This window comes from Eurytemora carolleeae, unplaced genomic scaffold (assembly GCF_000591075.1).
Source record: "Eurytemora carolleeae unplaced genomic scaffold, Eaff_2.0 scaffold385, whole genome shotgun sequence".
Lineage (NCBI taxonomy): Eukaryota > Metazoa > Arthropoda > Copepoda > Calanoida > Temoridae > Eurytemora > Eurytemora carolleeae.
The window spans coordinates 118,909-132,428 of record NW_019396304.1 but is presented as its reverse complement, the minus strand read 5'-3'; the positions used below and the strand labels follow the sequence as shown (position 1 = coordinate 132,428).

At 34.0% G+C, this 13,520-nt stretch overlaps 3 protein-coding genes and 1 long non-coding RNA gene across 7 annotated transcripts in view; all 4 read left to right on the top strand.

The window, feature by feature from the left end:
- LOC111700568 (protein SHQ1 homolog) overlaps window positions 1-3,100 on the top strand; it is an 8,464-nt gene extending 5,364 nt beyond the window's left edge. Inside the window, exons 6-9 of the mRNA XM_023471533.1 lie at window positions 907-991; window positions 1,394-1,480; window positions 2,217-2,295; window positions 2,787-3,100. Coding sequence (XP_023327301.1) covers window positions 907-991; window positions 1,394-1,480; window positions 2,217-2,295; window positions 2,787-3,040 — 505 coding nt within the window. The 3' untranslated portion in view covers window positions 3,041-3,100. The remainder of the gene's footprint in view (window positions 1-906; window positions 992-1,393; window positions 1,481-2,216; window positions 2,296-2,786) is intronic.
- A 6-nt stretch (window positions 3,101-3,106) lies between these two features.
- Window positions 3,107-8,379, top strand: LOC111700569 (trimeric intracellular cation channel type 1B.2). The gene is made up of 5 exons (XM_023471534.1): window positions 3,107-3,314; window positions 4,039-4,305; window positions 4,434-4,642; window positions 7,444-7,542; window positions 7,801-8,379. The coding sequence occupies exons 1-5, from the start codon at window positions 3,215-3,217 to the stop codon at window positions 7,915-7,917; spliced, it is 792 nt and encodes a 263-aa protein (XP_023327302.1). The 5' UTR covers window positions 3,107-3,214; the 3' UTR covers window positions 7,918-8,379.
- On the top strand, window positions 6,410-7,423 carry LOC111700571 (uncharacterized). 4 transcript variants are annotated; one of them, XR_002765008.1, is made up of 4 exons: window positions 6,410-6,528; window positions 6,746-6,812; window positions 7,039-7,063; window positions 7,403-7,423. It is a non-coding gene; the product is annotated as an uncharacterized LOC111700571 (long non-coding RNA). The 4 variants fall into 4 exon arrangements; XR_002765009.1 differs by having other exon boundaries at window positions 7,028-7,063; XR_002765010.1 differs by lacking the exon at window positions 7,403-7,423 and adding an exon at window positions 7,158-7,174.
- A 414-nt stretch (window positions 8,380-8,793) lies between the features above and the next one.
- On the top strand, window positions 8,794-13,218 carry LOC111700563 (lys-63-specific deubiquitinase BRCC36). Its single transcript, XM_023471531.1, has 10 exons — window positions 8,794-8,929; window positions 9,600-9,752; window positions 10,381-10,473; window positions 10,699-10,784; window positions 11,120-11,243; window positions 11,360-11,422; window positions 11,775-11,833; window positions 12,051-12,114; window positions 12,587-12,659; window positions 12,814-13,218. The coding sequence occupies exons 1-10, from the start codon at window positions 8,837-8,839 to the stop codon at window positions 13,077-13,079; spliced, it is 1,074 nt and encodes a 357-aa protein (XP_023327299.1). The 5' UTR covers window positions 8,794-8,836; the 3' UTR covers window positions 13,080-13,218.
- Window positions 13,219-13,520: the final 302 nt, after the last annotated feature.

Sequence of the window (13,520 nt, the reverse complement as noted above, 5' to 3'; positions counted from 1 at the left end):
ACGACCTCTAATGACCTAAATGACCTCCAAAAATGAAAATGTTTTAACTATGGCTTTATGCATATCAAACGAAAGCTAGAAATCCAGGGAATACAGTAGTAGCAACAAATGCAGTGTTTGACCTTCTAATGACCTCGAATGACCTGAATGACCTCCAAAAATAAAAATATTGTAACTATGGCTCAGATGGTCAAACACTGGATTTATTGCTGCTACTGTATTCCCTGGGTTCCTATCTTTTGTTTGATATGCATAAAGCCATAGTTAAAACATTTTCAATTTTGGAGGACATTTATGTGATTAGAGGTCGTTAGAGGTCATTAGAAGATCAAACACTTGATTTGTTGCTGGGTTCCTAGCTTTCGTTTCATATGCATAAAAGCCATAGTTAAAATATATTCTATTTGTGGAGGGCATTAGAGGTCATTAGAGATCATTAGAAGGTCAAACACTGGATTTGTTGCTGCTACTGTATTCCTGGGGTTCCTAGATTTTAATTGATATGCATAAAGCCATAGTTAAAACATTTTCATTTTTGGAGGTCATTTAGGTCATTCGAGGTCATTAGAAGGTCAAACACTGTATTTGTTGCTACTATTGTATTCCCTGGATTCCTAGCTTTCGTTTGATATGCATGAAGCCATAGTTAAAACATTTACATTTTTGGAGGTCATTTAGGTCATTCAAGGTCGTAAGAGGTCATTAGAAGGTCAAACACTGTATTTGTTGCTACCACTGTATTCTGGTCAGTAGAAGTCATTAGAGGTCATTAAAATTCAATTTGATTTGATTTTAGGAATTTCGAGCACTAATTAGGCGTGCAGCCAAAATATAGTTTTTATTGCTGATGTAAAAAATCAAACGGAGAGAAGCTGATCAATCTTTTTAAATGTATATTTTATTAAGGTCTCTTGTGTATCCGCTCTACCGACACTGGGATCTATCCATCTTAGTCTGGAAGGATGTAATTGATATTCTTAAAGTTGGAAAGGTATATTCACAGTTGCTAAGTGGACCCTGAGTTAGTTACTGATAAAGATTGAAAAGTGTCTAGAGCTGGGAACTTTTGTTTTGATACTCATAATCCCGGACACTTGATCTCGATATCAACTGTGAGTTTGGGCACTTTTTATTTGAGGATCTATTAAAAACTATGCCTTCATTTTAGTTAGTTCTCCCATGATGAAAGTGATAACCATGCGGGATATTAATAAAGATTAAATTAATCTACAGATTAGCAAAAGATCGAGATCAAGCATCTTAGATCTCGATATTTACAAAACAAGAGTTCAGACCAATTTTTTTTTATCATTTTATGATTTGCACTTGATTATAATATTTCTTATGTAGTTATCAAATTATTAAAAAATATTTTTAAAAGTTTTTTTCCTAGGTTGCCGTTATTAAAAGTTTGCTGAAGGTTTTGTCTAGTTTCTCCGATACTGAGGGATACTATATTCTCTCCCAACTTTACATTCAGGTTTAGAACACATTCTAATTTATAATCTGGTTCAGTTACTACTAATGGGGGGGGGGGGGTTCGAGGCATCAACTATATTTGACCCGTTGATCCGTGTACTCCAGAAGGATGTAGAAGATTGTGGCGAGGAATGATCAGGAAGTTTTAATTGATAGATTGATAGTGAAGTTCAGACCCCTTGATTTTTTACTCAATTCATTAAGATAAATTATTGTCGACTCTCTTAAAACGTTAAATAAAATCTTCAGTTCGGTTTTAGTATTTGACACACGTGATACAAATATTAGATTTTTCATCTAATTTCATGTTTTAGAATTTTTATTCATTTCACAGTTTCCAGTTTTTCCATATTAAAGAAGGAATGGAAAAGTATATTTTAAATACGGTGGCAAGTGTTTATATCACTACAATGAAGACGACTTTTTATTTAAGTTTTGATTGTTAACATGGTTTCTTCGAATTACAAGTTTGCAAGTAGTGAAAAAAAGCTTTTTTAAATTGATAATTTCTCTTGACATTTTTGCTTGTGTGTATCCATGCTGTTTAACAGCTAAGTTTATATGAAAATTTAATTCGAAAGTCGTTTTCTTTGTATTGATATAATCGCCTACCACTGTATCTTGTTTTCACTTAAAACTAAAAGATCGAAAGCTGTAAGTTTCACAGGATGCTATTTACATGTATAATAATAAATGTTTCTTTATAATGTTATCCTGATAGATCTTTCTCTATCTAGGATTATGTAACCTGGATCCAGACTGTTCCGGACACTCACCTGGAGTCACTGACATCTGCAGTAGAGAAAACTTTATCAGGTTCAGATTCATTTTCTCCGATATTAACAAACCATCTCCCCTTGAACTTATTCTTACTGTCTCAACATAATACAACTGTTAAAAGCACTGTCGACAATGTGACCCTCTAAACAAAGATTTTGCTTGTGAGGGTCACATGAAACTACCAGCAATTCCTCCTAAGTTCACATTTTCACCTTTTCTTCATATTTAACAAATTTGGTGCGCTTTAAAGGAATTCTTAAAATCTCAACAATAACATAACTTAAGGACAGTGACGATATTTTATGCCATTTCTTGCACTCGCCGCAAACTATATTTTAATTATATGAGGCAACAGAATTCATAACTTGAAATTTCTAAGGTCTATGTTATTAGGATGCAAAGATATAAGGGTTAGAAAAATAGAGAATGTGGTGAGTTATCAGTTCCTTTTTCCTTTGGAACTGATGAATGGGATTAGTGTTAGGAAGATCTTCTTACATCTTAAAATCTTAATGTTTATGTCCTAGGGTTGACTAAGGCTGATCTAGAACTGGAGCTGGATGAACTTGAAGAGGCTGCGGAGCTAACCCTTCAAGAGGAGAAGGAAGAGGAAGAGGAGAAGGAGGAAAAACATCCTGAGCAAAACCTTGCGGATATCTTGCAGAAAAAACTAGTCATTAATCCGGTCGATTCCGACGATTCGTCAGATTCCGACGATTCTACAGACTCGGACGATTCTTCAGAATCTGAATCTGATACAGAGAGCACGGATAAATCCTGAGCTAATGCAAACTCTCTGTGATCTCAAGTACCTGATTTTATTTACACATTTTTTCAGAAATATGTCTGGGTTGCATTAAAGACAAGATAATCCGGTTTCTGGGTAAATTGAAATATAAATAAAGAATTGAGAGTTTAGTCTAGTTGGGACTGGAGATAAGAGAATACAGTTACCATGAACGCTCTGACGGATATAATCTTAAATACTCCGGTATTTCCGTTTCTCTGGGTTCCACACTCGATACTGATGAGTGTTGCTCTTAGAGCAACCCTAGGTAAACAAAAAACTATTCTATTCAAATCACCTAATTAGTTATAATCGAGTATTTTTCAACAAAATATCCGAGTAGTTTTTTACAAAATATCGAGCAGTATTCAACAATATATCGAGTATTTTTCAACAATATATCGAGTATTTTTCAACAAAATTTCGAGTAGTTTTTTACAAAATATCGAGCAGTATTCAACAATATATCGAGTAGTTTTCAACAATATATCGTGTAGTTTCCAACTAAAATTTCGAGCAGTTTTCAACAAAATATCGAGAAGTTTTCAACAAAATATCGAACATTTTCTTATCGCTGTGGGGTTTCTATGTCTTACCTAACTTAACCTTTTAAGAAACCTTTTTAGAACTATTCTGTTTTAAAGCTGGAAAGTTTGATTTAATGCATTTTTTATAATATTAAAATAAGAAAAACTTTATAGTTACAATTGAATATCATCATTTGTTATTTTTTTGCCGGGTTATGCACTTATGTTTTTTCATTATTCTGATTTGGTTTTGTTCGGTTTGATTTGGTTTGGTTTGGATTGGTTTAATTTGGGTTAATTTGGTTTGGTTTGGTTTTGGTCTAGTTTGGTTTGGCTTGGTTCGGTCTGATTCGGGTTTGGTCTGATTCTGGTTTGGTTTGATTTGGTCTGGTTTGGTTTGGTTTGGTTTGAGCTCATTTCATTTAGTTTTTATTTCATTTGGATAATAACGTGATTGCTCTCCAGGTCCTGCTAAATGGCGGGAGTTCTCAAGGGAACATCCTCTCTCCTGTTTCCTCCTCGCCCTACTCTACATCTACCCTGGAGGAATCTTGGCCTCCTTTATTCAGGGACAATCCTTGATCGCATTTCTTAAATTATCTCCGAATCTGTATGCAGCCTGTATCTCCTGGTACCTGGTGTTCTACTCCCCCCTGGACGTGTTCTATCAGACCCTCATTAAGACCGGGGTTCTACCCTTCCTCACTATACTCCAGGACTGGCAGAGAGTAGGTAAGCAGTAAGCAGTGCACTAGGCAGAGATATGTTTATATCTTCTAGAAAAATTTAGCTTTTAACAATTTTTATAATTCGTTTTTATGTTGAAAATGAAAAAAACAATGAATTTTTTTTTATTTCAGGTTTGGTGTTGTCAGGTTTAGAAACCATTAACTCTGAGAGCCCCGGGTACTTCTTGTATCCGGTAGTGTTCGGAGTAATCAAGTCCAGTGGGTTCATGGTCTTCAAGTATATCGAGGTCGGGCTCCTTCAGGGTCTCAAGACAGGGTTCAAGGTTCCAAACCAACAAACTAAAACTATGGTTGTATCAGCAGTTCTTCTCCAGTTACAGGTATAACAAGGTGGATATTTTAACACAGGGGGATAAGTATTTCTTCAGGGTTTGTGTTGTCCTAAGTAGAATATTTGGGATGGGATTTTAAATGCGAATTCACTAACCTCGTGAAAAGATTTTTCAGGATTTTAAGCAGAATAGGTACATTTGAATTTTATTGTCTGAGGAAATCACATAAAGTGTGGAACATCGTAGATATATTAATTTAGATTTTATATTGGTCTTCTTGGAGTTTTATTTTAATACTCAACACACTATTAGGTCCAAAGTTTGCTTTTTTAACAACAATATTTGGGTCCTGTACTTTGTACTATATGTAACTTTATATATATTTAGATCATGTACTTTGTACTATATCTAACTTTTCATATATTTAGATCAATTTACCAGTACTGCTTTAAATTGTACATATATTTAAATTGCCTATTCTGTACTCCCTCTAACTGTAATACATTTAGATCATGTACTCTGTACTACCTCTAACTGTACCTCTACTATACAAATATTTAGATCCTGTACTCTGTACTACCTCTATCTATAATATACTTAAATCCTGTACTCTCTATTACCTCTCACTATATATTGTACTCTGTACTACCTCTAACTGTAATATATTTAGATACTATACTCTGTACTACCTCTTACTGTAATATATTTAGATCCTGTACTCTGTACTACCTCTTAATGTATATATATCTATATATTGTACTCTGTACTACCTACTACTGTAATATATTTAGATCCTGTACTCTGTACTACCTCTAACTGTAATATATCTATATATATTGTACTCTGTACTACCTCTCACTGTAATATATTTAGATACTATACACTGTACTACCTCCAGCTATTATATATTTAAATCCTGTACTCTGTACTACCTCTTACTGTACATATATCTATATATTGTACTCCGTACTACCTACTACTGTACATATATCTATATATTGTACTATGTTCTAACTCTAATTGTAATATGTTTAGATCCTGTACTCTGTACTACCTCTTACTGTACATATATCTATATATTGTACTCTGTACTACCTACTACTGTACATATATCTATATATTGTACTCTGTACTACCTCTTACTGTATATATATCTATATATTGTACTCTGTATGTTACGCGTATTTTAAGGGTTTTCGAAAATAAACGAAAGTTACTCATTTTTAAGTAGGACTCACTGTATCTATCCTGTTGTAACTCTCCTATTGGTCGGAGATAGTTCCACTCAAGAAATATATAGACCAGGAACCGCCATATCTAATGCGTCAAATTTGTGTACTGCAGTGGGAGGCGATCAAAACAAAGAATTCAGGGGCAAAACATCAATTATGAGGGGTGGGATGAAATAAAGTATATTGCTATCGTAGACATGAATACTGATTATAAAACGAAAGAATATTTGTTACTTGNTTTCGTGGGACACCCTGTATCTAATGGGACACACTCGCTTGTAATTACCTATCATGCATTTTCAGTCGGCTATGGATGTATTTATTCCTCTTTCCTTACAATATAAAAACTGAGATGTAACATAAAAGTAGACCATTTTGTTACGCGTATTTTAAGGGTTTTCGAAAATAAACGAAAGTTACTCATTTTTAAGTAGGACTCACTGTATCTATCCTGTTGTAACTCTCCTATTGGTCGGAAATAGTTCCACCATGAGAGCGAGTCTACTATTAATCAGTTGGGACCGAGATTTACCTGAGAAACAAAATCCGACTCATTCAGTATACAGAGCTTGAGCTGTCAACAATAGTAAATCAGTTCTAAAATCTAGTCGGTTCTCAGGTTTATCTTTTCAGACTCTTGTAATGGCTTGGACGGATTAGAATCCTTTTTTATATTTTCCATCCATCAGGACGCCAGCATATGTAAGTACGACGACCTTTTTATTGAGTATATTTTGAATTTCCCGCTTGCGCAGTAAAAGGAGTCTGCCCCGTAATATTTCGTAAATCGTAAACCACATTAGAATCTGAGACGTTTTGGAATCCTCAGTTTAAACATTTATATTTAGTTAGTTTCGTAAAAGTTTAACACTGATATTCTTTTTATTATGTAGATTTGATCCACAGAATCGTGTTCCAGACGATTAAGAATGGTTTAGACTTTTACGGTTGCATACTTTAAGTTTTGACGCGGGATACGAAGAACGGTGGGTCTGTCCTAGTATACGATTTTTGGACCCCCCCCCCCTCCTATCAATTTTGTACATGACCATTTATTTTTCAGCAAACTTATTATTATTTATTTTTTTGTTATTTAGGGTTAGGTTAGGTTAAGATACTCTCTGGGCCAAGCGCTGCGGCTAGGATGGGCTAGGGGGCCGAGCGCTGCGGNCTTTTTTATTTTGACTGTATCGTATACTAGGAAATTACCAGAACGGTTACCAAAGATGGAATCTAGGTAAATAGAAAGGATTCTTTTACTTTACGAATTAGGTCTTATTTTACCGATTCGCGCTTAACACTGTACTACCTCTAACTGTACATATATTTAGATCCTGTACTCTGTACTACCTCTTACTGTACATATATTTAGATCCTGTACTCTGTACTACCTCTTACTGTACATATATCTATATGTTGTACTCTGTACTACCTCTAACTGTACATATATCGATATGTTGTACTCTGTACTAACTCTTACTGTACATATATCTTTATGTTGTACTCTGTATTACCTCTTACTGTACATGTACTTAGATCTTGTACTCTGTCTACCTCTTACTGTACATATATTTAGATCCTGTACTCTGTACTGCCTCTTACTGAACATATATTTAGATCCTGTACTCTGTACTGCCTATATCCGTATCTGATCTGTACTGCTGTTTGGTCCTGTACACTGTTGTTATGCGCTTGATTACTTTACTGCTAGCTAAGGTAACTAAATGTAAAAAGGTCACGAAAATTCATTTAATTTTTTTCAGAATTATTGTTAGAAATACAAGTATTATTATTACTCTTATTATTTACAGACTGCTAACTGCTTCATACTATTAGGCGCCAGTGAGAATGGCCAAATATTAAAAAATATGATTGTCTTAAATATTGTCTTGGTAATTGGTTTACAATTTTTAATGCATTTTCGTAATTCTTTGAGAATTCGTGAAAAGTCCCTTTAATACTATATTTGTTTAGTCTGATTGGGATCCGTATCTGGGGTTTGAGAATGGTGTGTGTACTCTAGTATACGGAGCTCCGGGTTCAACGGAGATCACGGAGAAGAAATCTGCAGAGGAGAAGAAGGATGATTGATTAGTTGATTGATCTTGAGCTTGTTACAATTTTTACATTATGATAAGTTTTATACAAAATATTTTTTCTAGATTTCTACATTTACTGTTAGGTTATTTTAACTATATTTTTCAAACATGGTTTTAAAACGAATGTTTTATTCTGAACTAAACCGATATAACTAGATACATATTTAATATCTTAAACGATATCCCAGTATATCTCAATCAATCAAATGGCTCAAATAAATGGATAGATAAGTCATTTTTTCATAAATCTCAAATACACAACTTTATTTATGATATGGGATAGTTTCTTTTTAATAAAAATGTGTTTTTCGCTTACTTTTCTTACAGTGAAAAAAAATCGTTTTTTTAGCTTATAACATCCGCCGGCCACTAATTAGTGCCCACAAAAAAATTAAGCTCAATCGGTCCAGCTGTTTGGCTGGCTATACGCATTACGCAACATATATATATATATATATATATATATATATATATATATATATATGTATGTATACGAATATCTTGTTTTATTATATAGATAATAATTTATTTTGTTTAATGCAACATTATGTATTTATATTTCGTAATTTTATGCATTTATGACTTTATTATATTCCGTGTTTTTTTTTATACTTTCTGTGATTCAACTTTTGATATACAGCAAAACATGATTGTGATTTATGCCCGGTTCTAATTTTCTTCATGATCTATATTTAAGAAAAAAGAAATGAGATAATTGAATTTGATTCTTTGACAATTATTAACGAGTATTTCGGAATTTTCTTCCATAATCTTCATTAAGTTTTACAATTTCTGTTTTGAAACAGGAAATCTTTGAATTATGTCATCAATTCGTGATCATGCATTTTCGGAAATATTTAAATATAAATAAAGTTTGATGAATTGTGTATTTTGAGATTTCAGGTGTAAAGATGAAACAAGATGGAGTTCAGGTTGATGAGATTATATTATCTAGTCAGGTCATGGAGGTCTGCTGGACACATGCCTTATCTAGTGAGAAGGAGGTAATTAAAGGGACTGTGCTGGACCCATGTTTATCTAATAAAGGGACTGTGCTGGACCCATGTTTATCTAATTAAAGGGACTGTGCTGGACTCATGTTTATCTAATTAAAGGGACTGTGCTGGACCCATGTTTATCTAATTAAAGGGACTGTGCTGGACCCACGTTTATCTAATTAAAGGGACTGTGCTGGACTCATGTTTATCTAATTAAAGGGACTGTGCTGAAACCATGGTTTTTCTAATTAAAAGATGATAATAGATTTAAAACTAGCTCTTAGAATGTTTTAGATCATACCATCTTTATCCAGATCATCCTAACCTAAATTTGGTACTCATGTTGTAATATATAAACCGTCCCAGCTCCAAACCACTCCCCTGCATTCATTTGATCCAATACCAAGTTTTTAAATCCTGATCTGGTCCAATTTTACTTATAGTGCAATGTATATCGAACAAGATTTCAGTAAATTTTGTCAATTAATAATTAGAATTCTGTAATTCAATCCTGATCTGGATTTTAGTTTTGGGCCCAAAATGTTATCCCGGGTTTCTTTGCCTAGACCTAGACCTGAATTCTTAATATATGAATTTTGAGAAGTATCCAGGTTTGCCTGATCAGTGATCAGTGATCACTGATCGTCGATAACAAAGCTGATAATAGTTAAACTAGGAGATAATGGGATTGTTGGTTGGACGAGTTGAAGGGAGCAAGGTTAAATTCTTCACACTCAAGGTCCTCAAGAGACTAACCAAGGAGAAGGACAGGGTGGAGATAGATCCGTCACAGCTCATGGCAGGAGCTGAGTTCGCGGCATCTCTCAAGGTTGGTTTCAGCTTTTATCTATTTATAATCTATATAAACATGAAAAATATTTTTCGATCATTTTAATATATATCATGCTTCAATTTTCTAACTATTTAAAAGAACAGTGTAATTTCAAATTACTATGCAAAGATGACAATGCCTAATTCACAACAATACCCTTAAAATGTTTGTCTGATGAAGTATGAATCAATGTTTTTCACTTTGAAAACAGATTATTTTGAATTGAGTTTTCTTTACAAAAGTGATTGACGCAATTCTACGGAAGGAAACTAATAGGAATAAACACTTGTCATGCTAGAAAAACGATAATGTCTTGCACTTGATTGATCAGATAAGGTTTCAAGGGTAATGTTGACATTCTGGTATTTCCATCATTGCATGGAGGGTCACTTGAAATTACGCTCACAGTCCCTTTATGTGGTATATATAAATTGATATATATATATATATATGTTTGATTTGTTGCCAATTATTTTGAACCAATATATTTCAATATATATATTAGAGTTAAAAGAGTAACTGGAGATTGTAGCTTACCAATGGGTAAATGGACTGCTTTAAACTGAACGTTTAGTTTGATTTGATTTCTGTTTTTGTTAGGTTAATGTTGATGTGTTTGATCCAGGATGAGAATGGAGATGAGCTCCGGGTGATGGGTTGGTATCATTCTCATCCTCACATCACAGTTCATCCTAGTGCTGTAGATCTGAGAACACAGGAACACGGAGCCAAATTTAAATTTAAAGAAAAAAAATTATTTGGTGTTTCTTAATAAAAAAGCGCTATTTATCATGAATTCATGAATATTTAAATATTTGATCCCGGTCAATACTGTAAACTCAAATTGTCATTTTCATCATAGCATATATGTCATTTTACCAAAGGGGAGGGAGGAGATGTTGGATTGTTAGGAACTGTTTTAAGATTTGTTCCTGTACCCTAGGCAGCTTATCAATTGATGGATTCTAGTTTTGTCGGAGTTATCTTTTCTGTATTTTGCACAGATAGATCTACAGGGGTAGATACAAGGTAACAGGAACAGATACAAGGTAACATGGACAGATGCAAGGTTACATGGACAGATACAAGGTAACAGGGATAGATACAAGGTAACAGGGATAGATACAAGGTAACAGGGACAGATACAAGGTAACATGGACAGATGCAAGGTTACATGGACAGATACAAGGTAACAGGGATAGATACAAGGTAACAGGGATAGATATAAGGTAACAGGGACAGTTACAAGGTTACAGGGACAGATACAAGGTAACAAGGACAAATACAAGGTAACAGGGACGGATACAAGGTGACAGGTTTAGATACAAGGTAACAGGTTTAGATACAAAGTAACAATGTTCTAGGCGAGTGACTGGGTTCCAGGCGGATACAAGCGAACCTGGTTCTCCGTCCTGCCGAAGCGTTCAGATCTCTACAGACGAAAACATTTCGTTCACATCTCGGGAAATATTTGTTTCAGCTTACAAGGCAGGAAAAATTAGAAAATGTCTTAATCAGGTTCTATCTGATGTTTCTGTAAAGAGAACTTGATTATCTCCACAGTCTACAGAAATCCACTGAGAACACACATGTTAACATTTCAGGCCTTGGGAGAGCTTTGGCTGGTTTTAGCAGAGGAAGAAAGAGAGGAATTCAACAAGTTTAAGGTTTTGGAAATTGTTTTTAGCTAAACTGACATGCAGTATGCTATCTATACGTATAAAGTAGTAATCTCTGTCTGTTTGTATGTCCGATCATAACTCATTAACAATTTGCCTCAAATTTTTATTGGGGAACTCGGGAGAACCACGGGAATGGTCTTAGCTTGGTTTTGAGATTCTAAGTTGTGTGGGTTGACTTGTAAAGGGGAAAATATCTAAAACGGTGGGAATAGCTATGAGTATTGAGTACCCTGGGCAGCACTGGTTTCTCAAGCTAGTATTTAATAAAAAAAATGAAAAGTAAAGTTAATTTTGACAAATTTTTGTAAACTCTAGTGGATTAATTTTGAACATTTAGGCTGAAGGTGAGATAGATCCTATTGCAGAGATTAACAATCAAGCTCAGCTTTCTACAAGGTACAAGAAAATTCAAAAGTTTTTTAAAATGTTATAAAGTTCCTTAATTTTTAAGAAACTCTTGATATCAGATAAAATTGTTTAATAAGATGTTTTTTCCTACACTTTCTTTGGGAATATGTTATGTTCTCATTCTTAGGTTTCCAGAGGAAACATGCAATAAGAAAATATCAAAGAAAGTTTTTTTATTGTTTTATTTAATTATTGTTTTGTCAAGGTTGGCTCATCTACACCGTCATCTCGTTATGCCAGTTATGCAGACAATGAGACTCAAACTCCAGGTAGATATTTTTCGGTTCTCTTGTTTTCTTGAAACATTGATTTGGGATATCAAGTTTGAACTTTGTGTGAGGAGTCAAGGATGCAGGATTTTTTTATTCTATCTAAAAATTTATTATTTTTGATTGTGTTTTATCTAACTAAAATTTAGACTTGACAGATTTATGCTGTCAGAAACAATTAAGGAAAATAATACTTTTCTAAAAAGAAAAACAACCGTATCTTCCTTATTGCAAGCAAGGGCGTATACAGGGGGGTAGCCCCCCCCCCCCTAGAATTCAGAGCTATCAAACTTTTAAATCTTAAACTGAAGAGTGAAGACTGAAGAACATGACAAAAATAGTTTTTTGTTTATAAGTTTGAGGGGAATCCTCCCCACCACAAAAAAAATACATATTGTCTGCAAGTTAGATAAAGATTTAAAGTGTGCCGTTGTGAATCGGTCAATACGTCTACAATTCTTTATATGTATAGATTGCTAAGGTGAATGCTAAGAAAACTGAAGAAAGGAAGATGAATGCTCAAGTTTCAGGGTCGTTAAAGACAGGTATCATTTTATATTTGGTTACCTCCCCCCGTCACACACTTGGCCCCTTATACCACTATTTAATAATTTTGAGTTTTCTTGGGGTATTGAAATAATTATTAAAAGAGTAATTATTGTTTGTTCAATTTTATGATTAATTTATCTATTAAAAAAGGAGATGGTGCAATGAAGAAGAGTGAAAATGTGGAGAAGGAGTGCAGAAGAGAAAAGAATGATACTCCAGGAAAAGGTATTGAGAAGAGAAGAAGAAGTTCTCAAGAAGTCTGTGCTGAGAAGAGGATAAGAAGTGATCATCAACCAGACCAGATCTGTCTCAAGAAGACGCCTCAAGATGGGCCGAGTAGGTCGAGTCGGTTTAGTGATATCATATTTAAGAGTGATATTGAATCCAGGAAGAAAAGTGATAGTCAAGAGTTCTAAATTCATCTAGTTCGGTTTCTCAACATTTTTGGCTGTGATATAAGTAAATTCATATAAATTCCTTGTGCAAGTAAATGTATTGTCTTCGTTGAAATGCTTTATGTAATTTACAGGACTAATATACATTATTTTTCATATATTTATTCAACTACAAAGCATGAGATATTACAAATAAGCAATTACAATTTACTATGCAGTTTGGACCCGCCTAACCAGGGTTGGTTGTATTGAGTGGTTGGCCCGAAGTTAGTTAACGATACTGAATATAATTGGTTACACATATCAAGATATGTTTTGGATATGTAAGGAGTTGATTGGAAGGAAGGAGATTGTCAGGTGATCTGTGGCAGGGTGAGATCAGTGAGATTTTTATGTAGAGATAAATTTAAAATACTGGGTGTTAATGATGGTTGTTACAGCAACAGAAATAACCTAATAAAG